Genomic DNA, 17,459 nt, shown 5'->3' with positions numbered 1-17,459 from the left:
AAGCCTAGTAGAATCAATTGCTAGACACCTATAGGAGCAGGAATAGAACAAAACATAAGTTAGACTAGGAACCCTAAAGGCACTAATCAAATTTAGTTAATATAACTACTAGCTCTATAAGGACCTAAACAGGGCCGAGGCAAGCCTAGCTATCCAAATCAGATCTAAACATATTAGACTCAGATCTTACCTATTTAGAAGAAACGTCCTAGGAATTGAAAGCAGAGCTTACTAATATAGCTACCAATCTTAGAACCCTAAGTATATGCTACTAGTCTACCCTTAATAGTTAGAAGGCAGAAGTAATTAGAGACTAAAAGCAATAGAAAGGGAATACGACAAGCTAATCTAGAGCAAAGAAGACCTAAAGAGGATAGTAAAGTAGATTATTAAACAGGGATTTGTATAACAATTCGCACTAGCAAGGGAAACTAAGGAGTAGATAAGAAGGAGGGAAGAAGAGGGGGAAAGAAGGGCAGGGTAGTAGGCAAAGTAGTTAGAGGGTAACAACTATAATACTAGTATACCCTAGAGGAAGGAAAATAAGAAAACGAGGAAGATTAGCACTTATAAATAGGACAGGAGGGAGGTTTTTACCAACTAAGTTAGTTTCCTACCTAAAACAATACATAGAAACAGACCTGTATAGGCCGAAAGGCACTACAATAGGCAAATGAAATATCTATCTATCTATCTATCTATATACTAAGGATCGATTAATAGTAACCGTTTCTTTACCTAGATTACTAAGTAGGTGCTTCTATGCCTCGAAGAAGGTCCGCTAATAATCTTTGTAATAGACAATACTAGTATTTACTATAGATTAAGGATTAAGCAAGCGATTCTCGATACTAGACACCGACTCGAGTACTTACCGCCGTATTCGCCGGATTTGAATCCTATCGAAGGAAGCTTTAATCTGCTAAAGAAGACTATTAAAAGACACAGGGACTAGCTACCGAAGTTCTTTAGCTTTTAGGATTACTTACTATATTGTCTATACCTGTATAGAGGCCGCCGAGCGCGTACGCTATTCGCTAATACTAGATACAACGTCGAAGGGGTAGATTTGCTATACGACGCTACCTAATTCGAGTCGACGGCTAGTAACGCTTAAAATATAATAGCGCTCGACCTAGAGGAGTTACAATAGATATAGTAGGCTTAGAATAACGAGCCGTCGATGCTTAACGATATAGAAGCGCTATGTGCGTTATATAAAGAAGATAGCGAGGGTAAGGAGGAAGAAGAGGTCGATTTTAACGACTTCGAGTAATGTAACTGGCTAGGTATTGCTAGCGTACGGCAAGCGCCGCACGGCAGAGATGTAAAGAGTGTATACGAACGCTAGCCTTGCCTATTGCTTGTTTTATACTATAACTAGCGTGTTATATTAATTAATTGTGTATAGGCTAAATAAGTGCTATTACCGCAAGAATCTCCCGCTTATTACAAGTTTATATATGTTGTAGTTATGCAAAGATTAGTATAGGAAGGAAGCTAGAATTCTTAAAAGTTCTCCCCTTCTTTAGTAATAGTAGCTTCCGCCGCTATAACCTTATCCTGTTTCTTCCTTATAAACTCGATAATAGCCTTCTTTAGTTTTAATCGCATACTATCTACTTTACTAAGTGCCGCCGGCTAGTCGTCCTTTGTAAGATTGTAGATAGTCTCTAGCGTCTAGCCGGAGCCGACGAAATAGGCAATATAAGGCCGTAAATAGTCGTAATCCTAGAAGTCGCGCTATAAGGCAACCTAGTCGAAGAATTTTCTACTATTAGCTTCTCGCACTAAACGATATTGCGCGGCAATATAACTTTACTACGTAGTCTAGTCTTAACTAGCGCTCGACTAGGAGTCCGAGAAGGCGTACTTAGAATAATACCGCTACCTTGCAATTTGTTATCGATAATGCGGCCGAGATCTTTACTAAAATTGTTATAGATAATCGGCTAAATTCTACTAATACCTCTACTACCTCTAATAGCCGGTTTACGAGGCGAGTCGGTCTCGCTACTATAGCGGCGATCTCTTATCTTCCGGATAGCCGCCTTCTATAGCTTACTCTCGACCTTCCTCTTAATTAGCTTGATTTCTAACCTTACTAGCAACCTATTTTCGAGAGCGCTAGTCTACTCGTCTACCTTCTATTTACTAGAAGCGATCGCTTTACATCTTTCGATTATAGCCGCCTCGAAGAATAGAAAGTAGTTCTTACTATAGTCCTTTAACTTCCGGTTACGCTAGCACGTATGCTTACCTACCTTTAAGAAGTTGCTATAGTCCTTAGTACTATATAGAAAGTTACGGATAATCTAATAGTCGTACCGCTTCTAAGTCTCGAGTTTAGCTATTACAACGCCGGCGTTAGCAAGCTAAATTAAGGTTAGATTAGAAGCCGGTTTAGCCGGTAGCTTCTTGCTACTACCTAAAGCTCTAGCTGCTACTATTGCGTTAGGTTTAGTTAAGAAGTCTATATTAATAAAGACGTTCTTCCGCGAGGCAAGGATAAGGCCTTTAGCAACTTCGAGAGCGTTATTATAGACCTTATTACTATTAATCTTATTATCGCTAGCTAGGTACTAATCGCTCGTAAAAGCCGACTTCTAACCGTCCGCTCTAGCTTAGATAACAATACGATTAATTAGCACTATACTATATAACTTTACTATCTTCGCCGCCTACGTATATCTATTCTAATTCTCCTCTTTCTTCGCTAATAAGAACTTTACTAGTTTATACGCTATTGTCTACGCCGCGCCTCTCTTCGTTATATTAAAGAGCGTCTACTATCCTTTATAATAGAAGGTCTTATCTAAGAAAGAGCTAGGTTAAGTTATTAGAGCGTTACTAGTAGCGAGTATAGTAACGCTACTAGTAGCGGCTTCCGCCTCCTACGTAGCGTTAAAAGAGGAGGAAATAGAAGCTTTAGTAGAAGAAGCTATATCTATATTAGGCGGTAACTCCTCTACTAGCGCTATAGCGGTCTCCTTACTAGCGATTAGGTTAGGCTCTTCGACGGTAGTCGCTTTACTATTCTTACTAGTAGTTAACCTACTCCTAGTGCTACCTTTTACCTACTAAGTCGTATTAATAGCTCGTCTAATTAGCGGTAGACTTATAGACTTCTCGAGAGTCTAGTTTACCTTAGTAGCTTAGTCTAATCGCACTAGTAGCTTGCTAGTAGTCGTATATATTAGTCTTAGCGCTATTATTGCGATTATAGTAGTTAGAAGTAGTTAGAAAGTAGTTAGAAGTAGTTAGAAACGCGTACGAGGCTCGAATAACGATTGTTCTCTATCTATAGTAGTTTAATAGGAAGCAATAGGCGATTCTATATACAAAACACCCCTATTCTTCCCCTAGCTAGTAGCTCGAGAGAGGATGCGGCTCTGCGGACCGGACTGACAAGTTCCCCGGAGCACATAGTACGGTCCGTGGCGTTCCGCTCTAGGCTAGCTGCTCCCACCAGACTTCCGGCCCGCCGCTCCGTTCCTGCGCGGGACGGACAGACGACCCACAGCCAGGAGCCATTTGTCCTCCATACAATTCAGTGGCCCCCATCCCATCTCTTGAAAAGTTCCTCGTAAGTCGCGTGCGCCTGACATACAGCCCTGACAGCGTTACGCTGCATCGACAGATCCGTCTCGACGCTTGTGCAGCAGTGTTACGTACGCGTAAAGCGTGCTTTCGATCTCTGGTTGGGCGAGAGAAACACTGATCGGCATTGATCCCAGAGACACTCCGCAATCATTGCAGCCTTGTGTAACTACCTACCCCTCTGGAGAGGACTTGCCTGCCGACTAAATAGTGTAACATACTGCACGATGCCGTGGATGATCACGGGTACAGTACAGCTACGACGCTGCGGCTGCGCTGCTCACTCGCGTACAGCGGCAACCCACATCGGAGTGAAAGCGCTAAATTCCCTAATCCTGGACTTCATGGTTCGTAACAAATCAGAAATCTGGGGTGTCCTGTGCTTCATGCACGTATACATGAGCTTGTGGCCTCATGGAGCTGACACGAGCCCGTGAAGGTCGATCACAATCGACAACTCTGCCACTCAGCGCTAAGACGACAATTCCAGCATCATTGGGCGGTGTGATGGACCTGTACTTTTTCACGTCGGCATTTGCAGAGAATTGCTGCCCATCACAACTGCTTGAAGAGGAAGTGACACGGACGTAGTGCTGCAGACTTCTTCTTCACGGACTTGCTCGCTTTTAACGCGAAAGCAAACATCTGGCACTTCATCAGGAGCAGCGACAGCCTGCAGGACTTGGTCTGCATCGTCGTTCACCCACTGCACTCGTCCCGATGTCTGGACGGAAACAATCGATACCTCTCTCCGCTGCTGTGGAGATCATCATGCATCTACTACAGGATGTGAGCTTGCCGCCACACTCGACTCGAGACGACTGTCATCAGTGTGTTACGAGTCCAGCTGGTTTGGAGTGTATACAGCTCCAATCGCAGATGACGCATCCCTAGGTAGTTCTAGGTTTGACCTCGGGAAGAAAGCGAAAACTTGATTCGCAGCCCTCTGGCCACGCTTGCACCTCTTCCAATCTGCCTTCTTCCTCCGGCACATCATCTCGATCGCCATCTTTACGGCTGCAGGCTCCTTCGCTTGGAATTAAGTTAAGGCCATCGCCGACGTACTCCCGCACACAAAGGGAGGGACGTGCCGAAAGTCCGAAAACTCCGAGCCAAAAGCTTATGCAGTTGCTCACTATTTCCACCACTGTCATCTGCTGCACACCACCATCTGCTCTTCACGGAATGTGCCGCGCCGAGCAGAGTTCAAGCCTTCGCAAGAGACAGGAAACCATGCCCAGACAGCTCGACTGAGGCCCTGTCTACTTGCCACCGTTTATCGCATAATCGTTTCGATTATGCGTATGCCATAATCGTCTCTTGTAGAAGCCGCTTTATAATCGTTTATTATTAGACGGCAACGTGTTCAAATTGGACCTCCGCGGCGGCTGCCGCTATAACCTTCCTTCTCTTTCTACCTTAGGCCTGTATATTAAAGCTTAAAGCGCATATAGCTGCAGTAGTAGATACAATAGTCGCTATAGGGCTCGAAGCGGTATAGGAAGCGGTATAGGATCGTAGAGCGGTATAGAAGGAGATCGAGTACTCGTTCGAAGGGCGGTTTCGTAGGTAAAACCTAGCAATTTAAATCAGTTAGTCTCTTATATTACCGCTATTCGAATCCTCGCAACTATAGTGTCTTAATCTACTAATTCTACTAATTCGCAGCTAAAGACGCTAGCGGCTCGTAAGCGTAGTGCGATAGCGACACTATTACTAGTTACCTCTAATAAAAACAAGTAGGCGCGGACGGTAGAGCGCTAGTCGACTAAACAGACTAAATTCTTCCTCGAGCAGCTAATAGAATTAATAAAGGTTAGCTAGTAGGCGGAGTCTAATAACTTTAAGATCGGTAACCTTCGTAACCTCGCGGAGGTAATAAATAAGAAGTATAGCACTAAGCGGACCGATAATAACCTAAAGAATAAGTAGATAGCTATTAAGCGAGATTAGGGTATATAGGTTGCTTACTTAAAGTATATTAGTAGCTAGAATAGTATACTACTAACTGCTAAGTCGGACGTTAAAGATGCCTATTTCGAGGAGTATACGAAGTGTACTCTATTCCGTAACGAATTGCCTAAATACTATAAGTTAATAGAGGAGTTAATCGGTTAAGATATAGCGGTTAGCGACTACGTAGGCTCTATAGAAGCACTAGCGGATAGTAGCGCGAATAAGTCGGATAGTAAGGAAGAGGAAGAAGATATAGTAGAAGGTATAGAAGCTACTGCCTCGAAGCCGTTTACTAAGGAACAGTTAATAGTACTACGTACAGCTAAGGCATAAGAGAAACATACTAAGAAGATGCAGAAGGAGGCTAATCGTGTCTATAAGAAGCAAGACGAGGCTTCTAAAGGCAATACTCTTATCGCGAAGTCTATCTAGAAGGCCTTCGAGCTATTAGTATTAATAGTAGCGGAGAGTGTAAAGGATGCTAAGGAAGAACGTGCCCTTGCGAGGAAACAGGCCGACTAAGCCGCTACTATTGCTAAAGAAGCCGCCGCTGTTGCTAAAGCCGGTTCTACTATTAAGATCGTAACGGCGCGTCTTCTAGACCCTAATATATAGGCAGGAAAGGATTTGTCGATAGCGTATAGGATATTGTTAGTAAGGGAGTATACGAAGAAGGATGCTAATTATAACTACGTAGAGGTTACGTTAAGCCTAAACGACGAGCAATTCGAGGAGTACTTCTACGCGGTACTAATAGACCTACGTACTAATAATCGTTAGAATAGGTACCTACAGCAGATAGATAGATACATACAGTATAGCTATTAGCAATAGGTCGGTGTTATAGTATAGGTTAGAAAGTAGGGATTGTATTAAAAAGTATATAGCGAATATAGGCCTATTTAATACTAGAGTTCGGGTAGTTAGGAATATTTTTCGTTGTAAATGCACGCTAGTGTCTATACTATTGATTTGTATAAAGGTGTTGTTAGTTTTTACTAGCAAAAAGTGATTACGTGCGAGGCCTGTTATATACGTCGAAAGGATATCCTAACGACTCGAACTTTAACTTTACTTCGAAACGCTAAGAACCGACGGTTTTAACCTACGAGAATTTCGATAGGAGGACGAGGCGGGCTCCGAGAGACAGCAATAGTATTAGAATATGTCTACAAAAACACAAAATCGACTTCCTTACTAAATCCCTTACTAAAAGCATTATCCGCTATTCGCCTATATATTTACCTATTACCTACCCTTCTCTGCTATATACGGCGCTATACTCCGACTAGCACTTCTTGCTTCTACGCCCTTATATCGAGCCCTCTAGCCGTTTGCTATCCTATATACTTAGCAAACATCTACCGCGCTATCCGATTACGATAATCTGTATAAGTCTCGTCGTTATTATCGCTAGCATGCCTCCTATTGTCTGCGTAGACTTTAGCTATATAGTCCGCCTCTCTCGCGGCTTCTAATTTAGTATTAGTTAGCACTAGTTATAGCTCCTTAGATAGAGGTTAACGGCCGTCCGATAAAATAAAGTTATAGATAACAGCATAGGCGATAATAAAGCGGTTCTGCTATAGTATAGACTACGTACTTAGACCTTCCTTAATAATCTTAAACCGGCGATTTATTATACTAAACACCCTCTCGATACAGTTACGGAGCTAAGTATGCTGTAGGTTAAATAACTCCTTATAATCTATAGGCCTAGCTTCCGCGTTACCTTATTCTCGGAGGTAGTAACGAGTCTTCTAATATAGTACTAGAAGGCGAGGATCTTTAAAGGAATAACTACCGTCGGCAAGATAGAAGTATCTATCTAGTACGTCGAAGCCTAAGTTATAGGCCTTCCTTAATATAGTGCTATCTGTCGCTAACCCCTCGTAACTAGGTATAATAAATAGGAAGCGCAGTATCGAGTTATACGCAGCTATTACATTCGTAGCAATAAAGCCCTTCCGACAACGGTATAGATTTTAGTTAATCTTCTTCGGATTAGCAATTAACAACGTACCGTCGATCGTACTAAGAACACCCTAGAAATACGGCTAGAATTTGCTACTATCTTTACCTTCGGACTAGGCTAGTTTCTAGCGCTTGTCTAGCAACTAGATCTACCGCTTTGCAATACGGCAAAGACTCTTCGATACCTCTAGAATTATACGACTAGGTATGCCCTTCGCTACGCTAAACTCGCTAGCTAATTCTAAGCAGGTATTGTTATACGCTATATAGACGAGAAATATAATAACTCGTGCTTCTACTAAATACCGCTTATTCTTTAAACTACCGTGTTCCTTTAGCTTATTAACTAACGCCTTTAATACTAGTTGCCGTAGGCGCGTCCGCTCGAGGCAATAGCGCGCTAGACTATACAATATCTTAAACACCTCCTTCTTAAACCTTCTACGCTCTATCTAAGTCGATATACGCCCTATCGGTCGATAAACGTTGCGCCTTCGAAATCGCGGTAGTTCTTCGAGAAAGAACAGCGGCACTACTAAGAGCGCGCTTACTATCGTAACTACTATTAATAACTAATCTATCGTCGCTCTACCCTCCGCGCGCGCTAAATATACCTCGTATATCGCTATACTATCGAATTCTATACTATAAAGAGGTAGATATAGCGGCAGCTAGCCGGAAGTCTACTTAGCGTACGGATAGGTATAAAAAGTCCTCTAGAGCCGCTTACGCCGATCTTACTATATATAGCATAATTATAGCGAGGTACCGAGCATAGCGAAGAAGCGATAATGTTATAAACGATTACAATAAGACGGTAACGATTAAAGGCGGCTCTATAATCGTTGTTGCAATCTATAGTAGATAATCGCTATAAACGGTAGCAAGTAGATAGGGCCTAATAAATGCTAAACCGCTCCTTAGAGAATCTTCGATCTTTATACGCTCGCTTTATAGCTCGGCGTAAGGGAATTGCATCGGCCGTTAAAAATCTTATAGGGAATCGGATGCCTACTTAATCGCACCTATATATTCGACTAATAATAAGAATAATAGCGTGTGTGTTAACGCTTTATATCTAGGAAACTTATTTAGCTACGGACTACGGAGTCTAACTCTACTAAGGCAAACAACTACGGGGTTTAGTAAGTAGAATAAGCAACTTCTTACGCACAATGTGTGCATATTATATTATATAATTCTACTTGCTATGTCCTATATATGTAAAGGAGCCTTTTGCAAAAACTAAAAAAAAAGACTAAGAAACTAAATAAGGAATATCGAACGGCGTCGCTTTCGATATAAAAAAAAACCCCCCCTTTTCGCTTCCTTCCTCCGATTCTACGGGTTAGTCTAATATATATATATATCCTAATCTAAACGCCGCTTCCCTTCGATAATAATCGTACCTTTATATACAGCTTCTAAACCTAAGTCTATTATATATAGATAAAGCTCTCTTTTTCTTTTACGAAAAGCTTCTACTACCTCCGCTAAGATTAGATTAGATACTAGGAGGTTAGGTAGAGGAGGAAGTATAGATTTTAAATATATTATACGGAATCCGAGGTCGGTTATGTCTATACTAACTAGTATTAGGGATAAGAAAGGGTTGCGAACGTTTAAGAGATTGTAAGGATAGGAGGACGAGGGGAGGGATCTAAGATCTTACGTTATTAAAGGTAAGGTTTTTCGGGATAGGTTAGGTTGGTTTTAGGTGGATTTGTCGTAGAATGAGGAGGGGATAGGATGGGATAGGGGGTTATATATGTCTGTTCTGTTCTATAGACATAAGAGAAAATGTCAAGATTTTTCTAGAGCTATGAGATGTTAAGACGGGAAGCCTTATCTCTATCATCTATCCCTTCCTTCCTTCCCTCATCTCCTCCTCTCCTCCTCCCCACAAGGAAAAACAAAACAAGGAACTCCAGCGTATCCCTCCTCCCCCGAATACTCATACGGCGCATCCAAATCCACACTCGCAGAAGGAACATGCCCCTCCCTGGCCCCAAACTCAAACAGAAAATCCGGATCCTGCGTATTCCCCCAAACAGAAATCTTCGTGACTTGTCGCGTAGCTCCAAACAAAGCTTTATGTTGCGACACCATGAAAGCTCCTCCGCGCCCGTTGGGGGAGCCGAGTAATGCTAGACCTTCGGGAGAGGAGGGATCGAAGCTTTTTCCTGGGTATGTTCCGAGGTTTTTGTTTTGGGTGGGAGGGGTGAGGCCGAGGGTGAGACGGAGGATGTTGCGGGATTCGTTGTTGTTGACGTGCAGGCGGAGGATGTAGTGGAGGGGGGTGTTGGGGGGACAGATTTCTTTCCAGGTGAGGGCGTTGATGTCTGACCATTTTTCTATGGGGGGGATGTCGGATTTTGTGAGGGAGGGGTTTTCTTGGGCGTTTCGGGGGCTGTTGTTTGAGATGGCGAGGATGATGTTGGCGGCGCAGTTGTAGGCGTTGGAGTAGTAGCCTCCGGTTCTCTGTGTGTGGAATCAATCAGTAATTAGATAGATCCTCGACGGAGGAAATTTTGAGGACTTACGTATCCTTTGCCAGATTTGGGATTGATGTGGTCTTTGGAGAACTTCTCGTATTTCCAATAAATGAATGTCCAAGATGGATCCGTAGTGGGAGGGATTTTGAGCTTCTCCATGACATCCTGGCGGTATCGATGGTTTCTATTGATGCCCTCTGAGTTGACCATGACCCAGCCTGCGTCCGTGATCTCGTGGTAGCTTGAGCCGGTGGCGGGATATTTGGGATCCTCTGTGGATGAACGCATAAGCCTGTTCAGTTCACATCCTCGAGCTACGTCTTTGTCGTAGTAGTCGTGCTGTCCAGGTGTCCGTTTGAGCAGGAGATCAACGCCGTTTCGATTGCGTTTCTTCGGCCGAGGGTCGGGGTCGTCGGTATCAACATTTGACGAAGACTCATTTCGCCTCTGCGCTCGCGATTCCAGGTGTAGTGAAGTATCTCGTTTCTTCTTCTTCGAAGGCGGTGTAGTTGAGCCTCCCAGCTCAAACATGATATTTGGCAAGCCTTCTGAGACAACCGCGTTGGCTTTGCCTTCACTTCCATCCCAAACTCGGATCTTCGAGATCTGTCTGGTCGCGCCAAACAAGTCCTTGTGTTGGGCCAACAGCCAGGCAACTCCTCTCCCATTTGGACTTCCGATGATGGCACTAGCTTGCCCTGCTTCTGCCTCATCCTCACTCGAAGGACGGAAGAGACGCGCTAAAAGATGGTCAGCAAACACACACGTTTGTTCGTTGGCGCGAATGCACACCTTTTGCAAATGTTCCGAGCTTGCTAGCTGTCAAAGGTACATCTTTGAAAGTGGAGACGCCATAGATCTGGTGAAGGTTTCTCACCGTTTCCGGGTTCTTGACAGTGGTGCGTAGAACGTAGTTGAGCGGTTTCGTAGGGCCACACCTGTCCCACCATTCGAATGCCATGAGTTCCGACCATTGACGGAGTGGCGTAATTTTGTCCTCTGCTGGACCATCCTTGACGTGTAGCGGCCCTTCGTTGACTATAGCTATGAGTATGCCGTGGTCACAGTTGAAGAAATTCTTGAAAGTCGCTCCTGTTGGCTGGCAATTCGCTTAGTTGTAATACCGAATAGTTCGTGAATCATGACTTACCTCCCATTTTGGATTTTCCCTGGTGGGGACGGGATACAGCTGGCTCCATGTTACCATGTCCCAACTCCGATCTAAAATGCTTGGAGCTCCCATATGAGTGAAGGCAGCACGAACGGAGTGAGCCACATCGCTGGGCTCGAAAGCGTCCGCGATCCGACCCCAGCCAAAAGCACCTACATCGCCAACAGTTGCGCCCTTATGGGCAACGCGAGGACTAGGAGCATATTCGGGAGGCAGAGTCTCGCCTTCCATCAAGCAAACGAGGCTAAATCCCTCCATCTGGTCTGTTTCGTAGTCTCCTCCTCTCTTTAGCGACGGAGCTTCCAGGTTCTGAAGCGCAACAACGCTCGATGCGGCATCTTGCTGCGTGTTGCCATGTTCAAGATCATGGCTGAGGAGCCCTGGCGGTAGCGCGAACTCGTCCCGCAGAAGGAGCAATGTGAGCGCCGCGAACAGCAGTAGTACCACTACTGTGCGGATAATCTTGTGTTTTCGTGCAGCCAGTGGCATGGCCAAGTTGTTGCGACGCGTTCAAAGTTGCAGAATGTGGCAGCCGAGGGACAGTAGTGTATCACACGTACATGTGGATAGTGAGTGTGAACAAGGTAGTCGAGCTCCGATAGAAGACGCTTGGCTTCCTGCTGCAAAGATGCTTGAGAGCAATGCCATGTGCTGCACAACGCACATGCGATCATGTGTTTGCTCGTGCTCGGCTTGAGGTGCCTTTATGTAGGCATCACATGCTGCGACGTCAAGTGAGTATGACGTCTCATGTGATGGTGGAAGGGCATAGAGATGCCGGAATGCGCCATCGCTCAGCTTCTTGAAGACTCACTGGCAGTCTTTTGCTATCGCCAGCTTTCTCTTCACTGTTTGCTTCCATTGCGATGCCAGAGACGCTGTGCGTAGCATACCGGCTGGCTTCTCCTTCACTCGAGTCCAGTTTCATTTGCTGCCCAACTTGCTTTTCAAAAGCGCAAGACTAGGTGATGTATGGGCAAAGGATAGTGCGAGATGTGTCGTTGTTTCAAGCTCGCCTCCAGGCCTGAATGCTGCGTTTCGATAGCTGGCAGTGGGGAGGCAATCACGGTGCTCCGGGTTGACGGTTTCTAGTCGAAGCATGTTACCGTCGTGTTCAGTGGCAGTAGTTGCTAAATGCTCGACATGATTGGAGTTTCTCAATCATGCTTGGTCACTGAGATGCAAGTGGATTGCGTGCACGGGACATGCCAAGCAACGTGAAAGCCATGCAAGCCATGCATTTTGGCACACGTGCCGTGCTTGCAGTGGTGTTCTTCTCATTCTTCGAAGCATTGCGGAAAGGAAATGTGCGCATAATGTTCGGAGAAGGAATCACTGGAGCCACATTAGGAGTGTAGGACTGGGAGGCTGGGCAATTGTTCAGCGTCGGCCAGACCTGTTCACCGCTAAAGCGAAACGCATACCAGACCAAGTCCGACAAGGAGCAGGCAGAGCGGACGTGTCCCAAGCTACAGTAGTATCGATGCAGGGTCAGGCAGCAAGCAATGTGAGGAGTGGTGCGGGTTGGAAGGCCGCAGGACGGATCGAGGTTGGGGTATTGACCAGCGTTCGCTTGGCAGCATTTCTTCTTGCCGTTTTCGGTACAAGGCCTTTGAATGGGTGACGGATGGGGATGGGTATCCGGGAGAGCACGTCCCGAGCCTCAAGGTGCAAATGCAGCCTCGCGTATCTTGACCGGATGGCGTATTGCTGCACGGAGCCAGGTCCTCTCGTCGCAATAGGACCGAGCTCCTTCCTTCGCAACTTCCACAATCATCCATATGCGGAGGGGCTGGTCACGATAGGGAGCGTGTGATGGGGTGCAGGATATGGGAAAGAGCAAACAGATGCCCATGCGAAGGCAATTGCACTGCGCGGCGCGGCGCGGCGCTCGCAAGGTGGCTGGGCTGGGCTGGGCGGCGAAGGGCGGCAAACTGCATACAGAAGGAGATCAAGCGGGCGATGTGGTGGCTAGAGACTAAAGCCTAGCGAGCCGTGGTCGAAACCGGTTCGAGACATAAGCTTTGCACACTTCGTCACGATGCGGTAACAGAGATCGCGGGAGAATATCACGACGAAAGCTCACCTCGCCGCAGCGAGCCAGCGGCCTCGTGATAGCGAAAGATCGTGAGACGATGGGCGGGCTGGAAGTGCTCCTGGAGATCTCAGCAGCAGGCGACGTACTACTAATGTATCTATACCCTGCCACTGGCACTCCGGATCTTAAGAGTTCAACAAGCATCGTGCACGCCGGTCTGTGCTTGCAGCAGGAGCTCTCCCCGCAATAGAAACGCGGCAGGTCTGCTAGCGTCGACGAGCTCATTTGTTGTTTGTTTGGCAGCCGCCCGGTCAGGAGCACTCAGAACTGCCAACTGCCCACTCGCAACAGGACATGCCCATAGTGCACACGTAAATCAGTAGGCTGGTGAGACGGTGTGCGGTGCATGCCGGTCAAGTGTCCGTATCATGACCTGCTGCTTTCGATGGCGGAAGCATGGAAGCGAGCAAGCGGACGTGGGAGCGCTTGCTCTGCTCAGGATTGTGAGACTTTGATGCATGTCCAGCCGGGCAGCGCCTGCCACATTCTACACCCATCATTGGCCAACCCGCCGTGGTACGTGACTGTTACTTTACCCCACTTGCTTGCTTCGAAGCCTACACTTCAGCAGGCAACTGCTCTCTTCTCTCCTTCTTCCGCCTCCATCATCACCACCACCACCATCGACACCTCTTCTCACTGTACATACCGGACACACTCCAAGTAACATCAGACCACACGCCCAACATGATTGTCGACCCCGTCCAGGTCCTCGCGAAGCCCACGAGCTCTGTTGCTCCGGGTGAGAATAACTATGACGACAGCACTTGAGACGCCTGTACTGACACCACTGCAGTTCCCACCGTGGTCCCAAGCCTTCCAGAGTACCAAGATGCCTCTGAGACTGGTACCAGGACCCTCTGGTAAGTCGTTCTCCTCAAAATATGACACCGGGCGCTGTTTTGGCCCGGTCCTTCAAACGACGCACAGCTTCGATGCCTTCTCGGAATGCTTCAAGAGACACGAACTGATATCTGACACAGGGTTGTCTTCGTCGTCATGCTTGTTGCCACAGTCGTCTTCACTGGCATGGCATGGAGCGTCCCAATCGTGAGCTATTCCCATCATCCCGACCGAGTTGCTCGTTCGAGACTAACAGCTCTTTCCAGTCCAAGCGTCTCTACCACGTCGTCACCGCCGCCATCACCACCATTGCTGCCCTCTCTTACTTCGCCATGGCTACTGGACATGGTGTGAGCTACCACCACGTCACCCTCCGCGAGGCCCACAAGCACGTCCCAGACACCGAGCACGACCTGTACCGCCAGGTCTACTGGGCTCGCTACGTTGACTGGGCTCTTACCACTCCACTCCTGCTGCTCGATCTTGCTCTTCTCGCTGGCTTGAGCGGCGGCACTATCGTCATCACCATCTTTGCTGATGTCATCATGGTCTTGACTGGTCTCTTCGCTGCTTTCGGCGCCGAGGGTACTCCACAGAAGTGGGGATGGTACGCCATTTCTTGTGCTGCCTTCCTTACTGTAATCTGGCAGTTGTTGGTCCACGGACGCTCTTCTGCCGCCGCCAAGGGCGGAAAGGTGGGCAACTTCTTCTCCGCCATCGGTGGCTTCACCTTGATCATCTGGACTGTCTACCCAATGTAAGCATTGATAAAGCAAGCATCCACTCTGTTCAGAACCGAACGCTGACGATTATCTAGCGTCTGGGGTATTGCTGATGGCAGCCGCAACTTGAATGTCGATGAGGAGATCATCGCTTATGCTGTTCTCGACATCTTGGCCAAGCCAATCTTCGGTGCTTGGTTGCTCTTCACCCACGTCAGCATCCCAGAGACCAACGTTGATGTTGGTGGATTCTGGTCCAACGGCCTTTCTGGCGAGGGCCGCATCCGCGTCGGCGACGATGACGAGGGTGCTTAGATCAATCCTCACCAAGATCTCCACGGTGACATCCGACCAACGTAGTATTTTGTTGCGATCAAGTCAAGAACAGCAGCAAGAGAAGTCGGAGGAATGAAAATGGCACTTGGTGCTATCGAAAGATAACGAAACTCGAACGTCCAATACGAGCACGAATGGGAATGACAGGCATTTTATCGGATTACGGGCGATAACATTCAGGCGAAAGTCACTCAGATGCTCTTTCTTGAGTATTTGTGTTCTAGTGTTAATGATAATTGCAAACACACGGCGTGGAACGGAGTACCTACTCTTCTCTCTACACATCTCATCTCTCCCCCTTCGATTGACCGATGCTTGTCCCCCGATCGCTCATCAAAGTCATGCGTTGCTTCTCCTCTTTGTAACCTTGTACATTCATGCTGCATGCGGTCATCGCCGTGCCAACGTGACAGGCCCCCGCATCGAGCTGAAGCATGAGAGGCGTGCAAGCATGTCGTACTCGAGAGCTGTCTCTTCAAGGGTCTGAGCTATTGCTGATGGTGCTTCACGTGTTCTGGAAACAATCGCAAGACACAGTAGAAACAAGTTTTGAACTTGAAACCAGACGATTGGATCCAAAACGCGAATCCTCGTTGTGACGTCGTGGCTTGGACGTTGCACGTTTGGGCACCGACGCGCGCAGGCCAGTCACAAGCAAGTCTCACGTTTCTGGTCCCTCAGGAGACGAGCACGATCAAACACGCAAACAGACCGGAAACAACAAAAGCCATTCCACGAAGCGATCACAACCCACATCCTCTATACCTTCACGAGAACGAACGAACATGGCAGCCAATTCATCCGAAGCCGGTGTTGAAACCACCTCACCAAGCATGCTCGAGAGAAGAAACAGTTTGGAGAAGCATTTACAGCAGCGTCCAGATGAGCAGGACTTGAAGGTATTCGAGGCGATTTTGCGCGAGTGAGCGTGAGCATGGTGGTTGACGTACATACCACAGGACAGACATATTCTGCTGGACACAACCGCAGCGCCGGCGTTGCAGGCGCGACAACAAGAGTTGGAGAGGCAGAGGATTACGGATAACCTTAAGAAGGTAAGTGCGCATTCTCGCGGCTCGTGTACATGGTGTTGCTTCAATCGTGGCTGCGAAGCAGGCGTGGGAGAGTTGTCGTCGAGGACTATCTTCAGCAACTCCGACATCCTGTTGGATTGGCAAGGGATAGATAACTGGCATGCGTTGTGATGCCTCCTTTGAGCATTTCAATCGCAACACTGTGTGCTTTATACAGGCATGGCTTGCGAACATTAGCTCGAAGAGTGCTTCACGACGCACATGTGAAGGGGATGAGGCTTATCAGGCTGACGGTACACATGGAGAGCTTCCTCGAGCTCCCGAGCATCCGACTGTCAGCCTGTGTCAGCCGGGCAAGTTGCCAAGTTCACGATTGCTGACCATGCAACAGGGTCTCAGCCATCGCTCCGACAAGGAGACACTCATTGCAAAGAACATTCTCCCAGAGTCGACGGCAGCTCCTGCTATCCAGGCTCAGCAGAAGGAGTTGGAGCACCATATGCGCGCAGACAGCTTGGAAAAGGCGCTGAAGGAGCGTCCAACGCAGGAACAGCTGGTCAAAGATGGCATCCTCAAAGGTCAGTAAATATCATCCACTGCATGGAAGATGTTTGGTACTAAATAGCATCAGACGAGAATGCGGTGTGAAGGAAGTGGATTTTGGCAGGAATAGTGACTATAAGTGTGGATCATTCATCATTATTATTGCCCCGGTCCTGCGAGGCCTCGTGGAGGTGGACTCGCAGACGTGGCGAGTGGGATTGCGTAGCATCCGAGGTGGAGACTGGACTGTTTCAAAACGCAGCGCAGAGCTCGCTCCCACATACTAGTCACCACTGTAGATCAGTAACAGATGCAGCTCCAGCCTTGCCTTGCCTTGCGTGCCTCAATTGCCGTGAGCCTTCGAGAATGGATTAACGGAGAAAAGGTCGACAGACTGGCCGAGATTCTTGAGAGCGTGTGCACTGTGCACCACATAACGTTACTGAGGACGAAAATTATGTCCGTCACGGCAAGTGAGTGCTTCTGCCGCAAGTCACATGCAGGCGAGGAGCTGGCATTAGTCCTAGAATAGCTCTCACCAGGGCAGGGCTGTTGCAAATAGCAACGGACGCTACGCTAAGCGCTTTTCTCATCCACTCTTCTCCGTCTTGTCTCAGAGCGCGCTGCGTGGGAAATGCGAGTGCGAAGCGAGGAGAATGCGCACACCGGTGAAATCAATATGAGGCA

General features: G+C 47.3%; 4 protein-coding genes across 4 annotated transcripts; 2 read left to right on the top strand and 2 right to left on the bottom strand.

The window, feature by feature from the left end:
* Positions 1–3,366: 3,366 nt before the first annotated feature.
* MYCFIDRAFT_169135 (uncharacterized protein) lies at positions 3,367–8,715 on the bottom strand (the record flags this gene model as incomplete). Its single annotated transcript, XM_007922586.1, has 15 exons — positions 3,367–3,404; positions 3,470–3,601; positions 3,639–3,742; positions 3,778–3,791; positions 3,827–3,857; positions 3,885–3,967; positions 3,993–4,148; positions 4,184–4,357; positions 4,385–4,411; positions 4,440–4,467; positions 4,512–4,555; positions 4,593–4,617; positions 4,676–4,757; positions 4,783–4,865; positions 8,705–8,715. 15 exons carry the CDS (start codon positions 8,713–8,715, stop codon positions 3,367–3,369), a joined length of 1,032 nt encoding a protein of 343 aa, XP_007920777.1.
* A 693-nt stretch (positions 8,716–9,408) lies between these two features.
* Positions 9,409–11,870, bottom strand: MYCFIDRAFT_75143 (uncharacterized protein; the record flags this gene model as incomplete). Its single annotated transcript, XM_007922151.1, has 5 exons — positions 9,409–10,011; positions 10,074–10,765; positions 10,818–10,884; positions 11,176–11,658; positions 11,757–11,870. The coding sequence occupies 5 exons, from the start codon at positions 11,868–11,870 to the stop codon at positions 9,409–9,411; spliced, it is 1,959 nt and encodes a 652-aa protein (XP_007920342.1).
* A 2,009-nt stretch (positions 11,871–13,879) lies between these two features.
* On the top strand, positions 13,880–15,500 carry MYCFIDRAFT_54557 (uncharacterized protein). Its single transcript, XM_007921898.1, has 5 exons — positions 13,880–14,036; positions 14,091–14,157; positions 14,278–14,344; positions 14,404–14,894; positions 14,955–15,500. The coding sequence occupies exons 1-5, from the start codon at positions 13,982–13,984 to the stop codon at positions 15,172–15,174; spliced, it is 900 nt and encodes a 299-aa protein (XP_007920089.1). The 5' UTR covers positions 13,880–13,981; the 3' UTR covers positions 15,175–15,500.
* A 408-nt stretch (positions 15,501–15,908) lies between these two features.
* Positions 15,909–17,032, top strand: MYCFIDRAFT_209466 (uncharacterized protein). The gene is made up of 4 exons (XM_007922585.1): positions 15,909–16,094; positions 16,155–16,250; positions 16,621–16,807; positions 16,861–17,032. The coding sequence occupies exons 1-4, from the start codon at positions 15,981–15,983 to the stop codon at positions 16,875–16,877; spliced, it is 414 nt and encodes a 137-aa protein (XP_007920776.1). The 5' UTR covers positions 15,909–15,980; the 3' UTR covers positions 16,878–17,032.
* Positions 17,033–17,459: the final 427 nt, after the last annotated feature.

This window comes from Pseudocercospora fijiensis (assembly GCF_000340215.1).
Source record: "Pseudocercospora fijiensis CIRAD86 unplaced genomic scaffold MYCFIscaffold_1, whole genome shotgun sequence".
NCBI lineage: Eukaryota > Fungi > Ascomycota > Dothideomycetes > Mycosphaerellales > Mycosphaerellaceae > Pseudocercospora > Pseudocercospora fijiensis.
The sequence above is the reverse complement of the archived record's forward strand: the minus strand, read 5'-3'. Positions and strand labels throughout refer to the sequence as shown.

Coding starts and splice junctions, on each gene's coding strand:
- MYCFIDRAFT_209466 (XM_007922585.1), top strand. CDS start 15,981: ATGGCAGCCAATTCATCCGAAGCCGGTGTTGAAACCACCTCACCAAGC. Junction 16,095..16,154: donor CAGATGAGCAGGACTTGAAG/GTATTCGAGGCG, acceptor TACATACCACAG/GACAGACATATTCTGCTGGA. Junction 16,251..16,620: donor TTACGGATAACCTTAAGAAG/GTAAGTGCGCAT, acceptor ACCATGCAACAG/GGTCTCAGCCATCGCTCCGA.
- MYCFIDRAFT_54557 (XM_007921898.1), top strand. CDS start 13,982: ATGATTGTCGACCCCGTCCAGGTCCTCGCGAAGCCCACGAGCTCTGTT. Junction 14,345..14,403: donor TGGCATGGAGCGTCCCAATC/GTGAGCTATTCC, acceptor AGCTCTTTCCAG/TCCAAGCGTCTCTACCACGT. Junction 14,895..14,954: donor ATCTGGACTGTCTACCCAAT/GTAAGCATTGAT, acceptor ACGATTATCTAG/CGTCTGGGGTATTGCTGATG.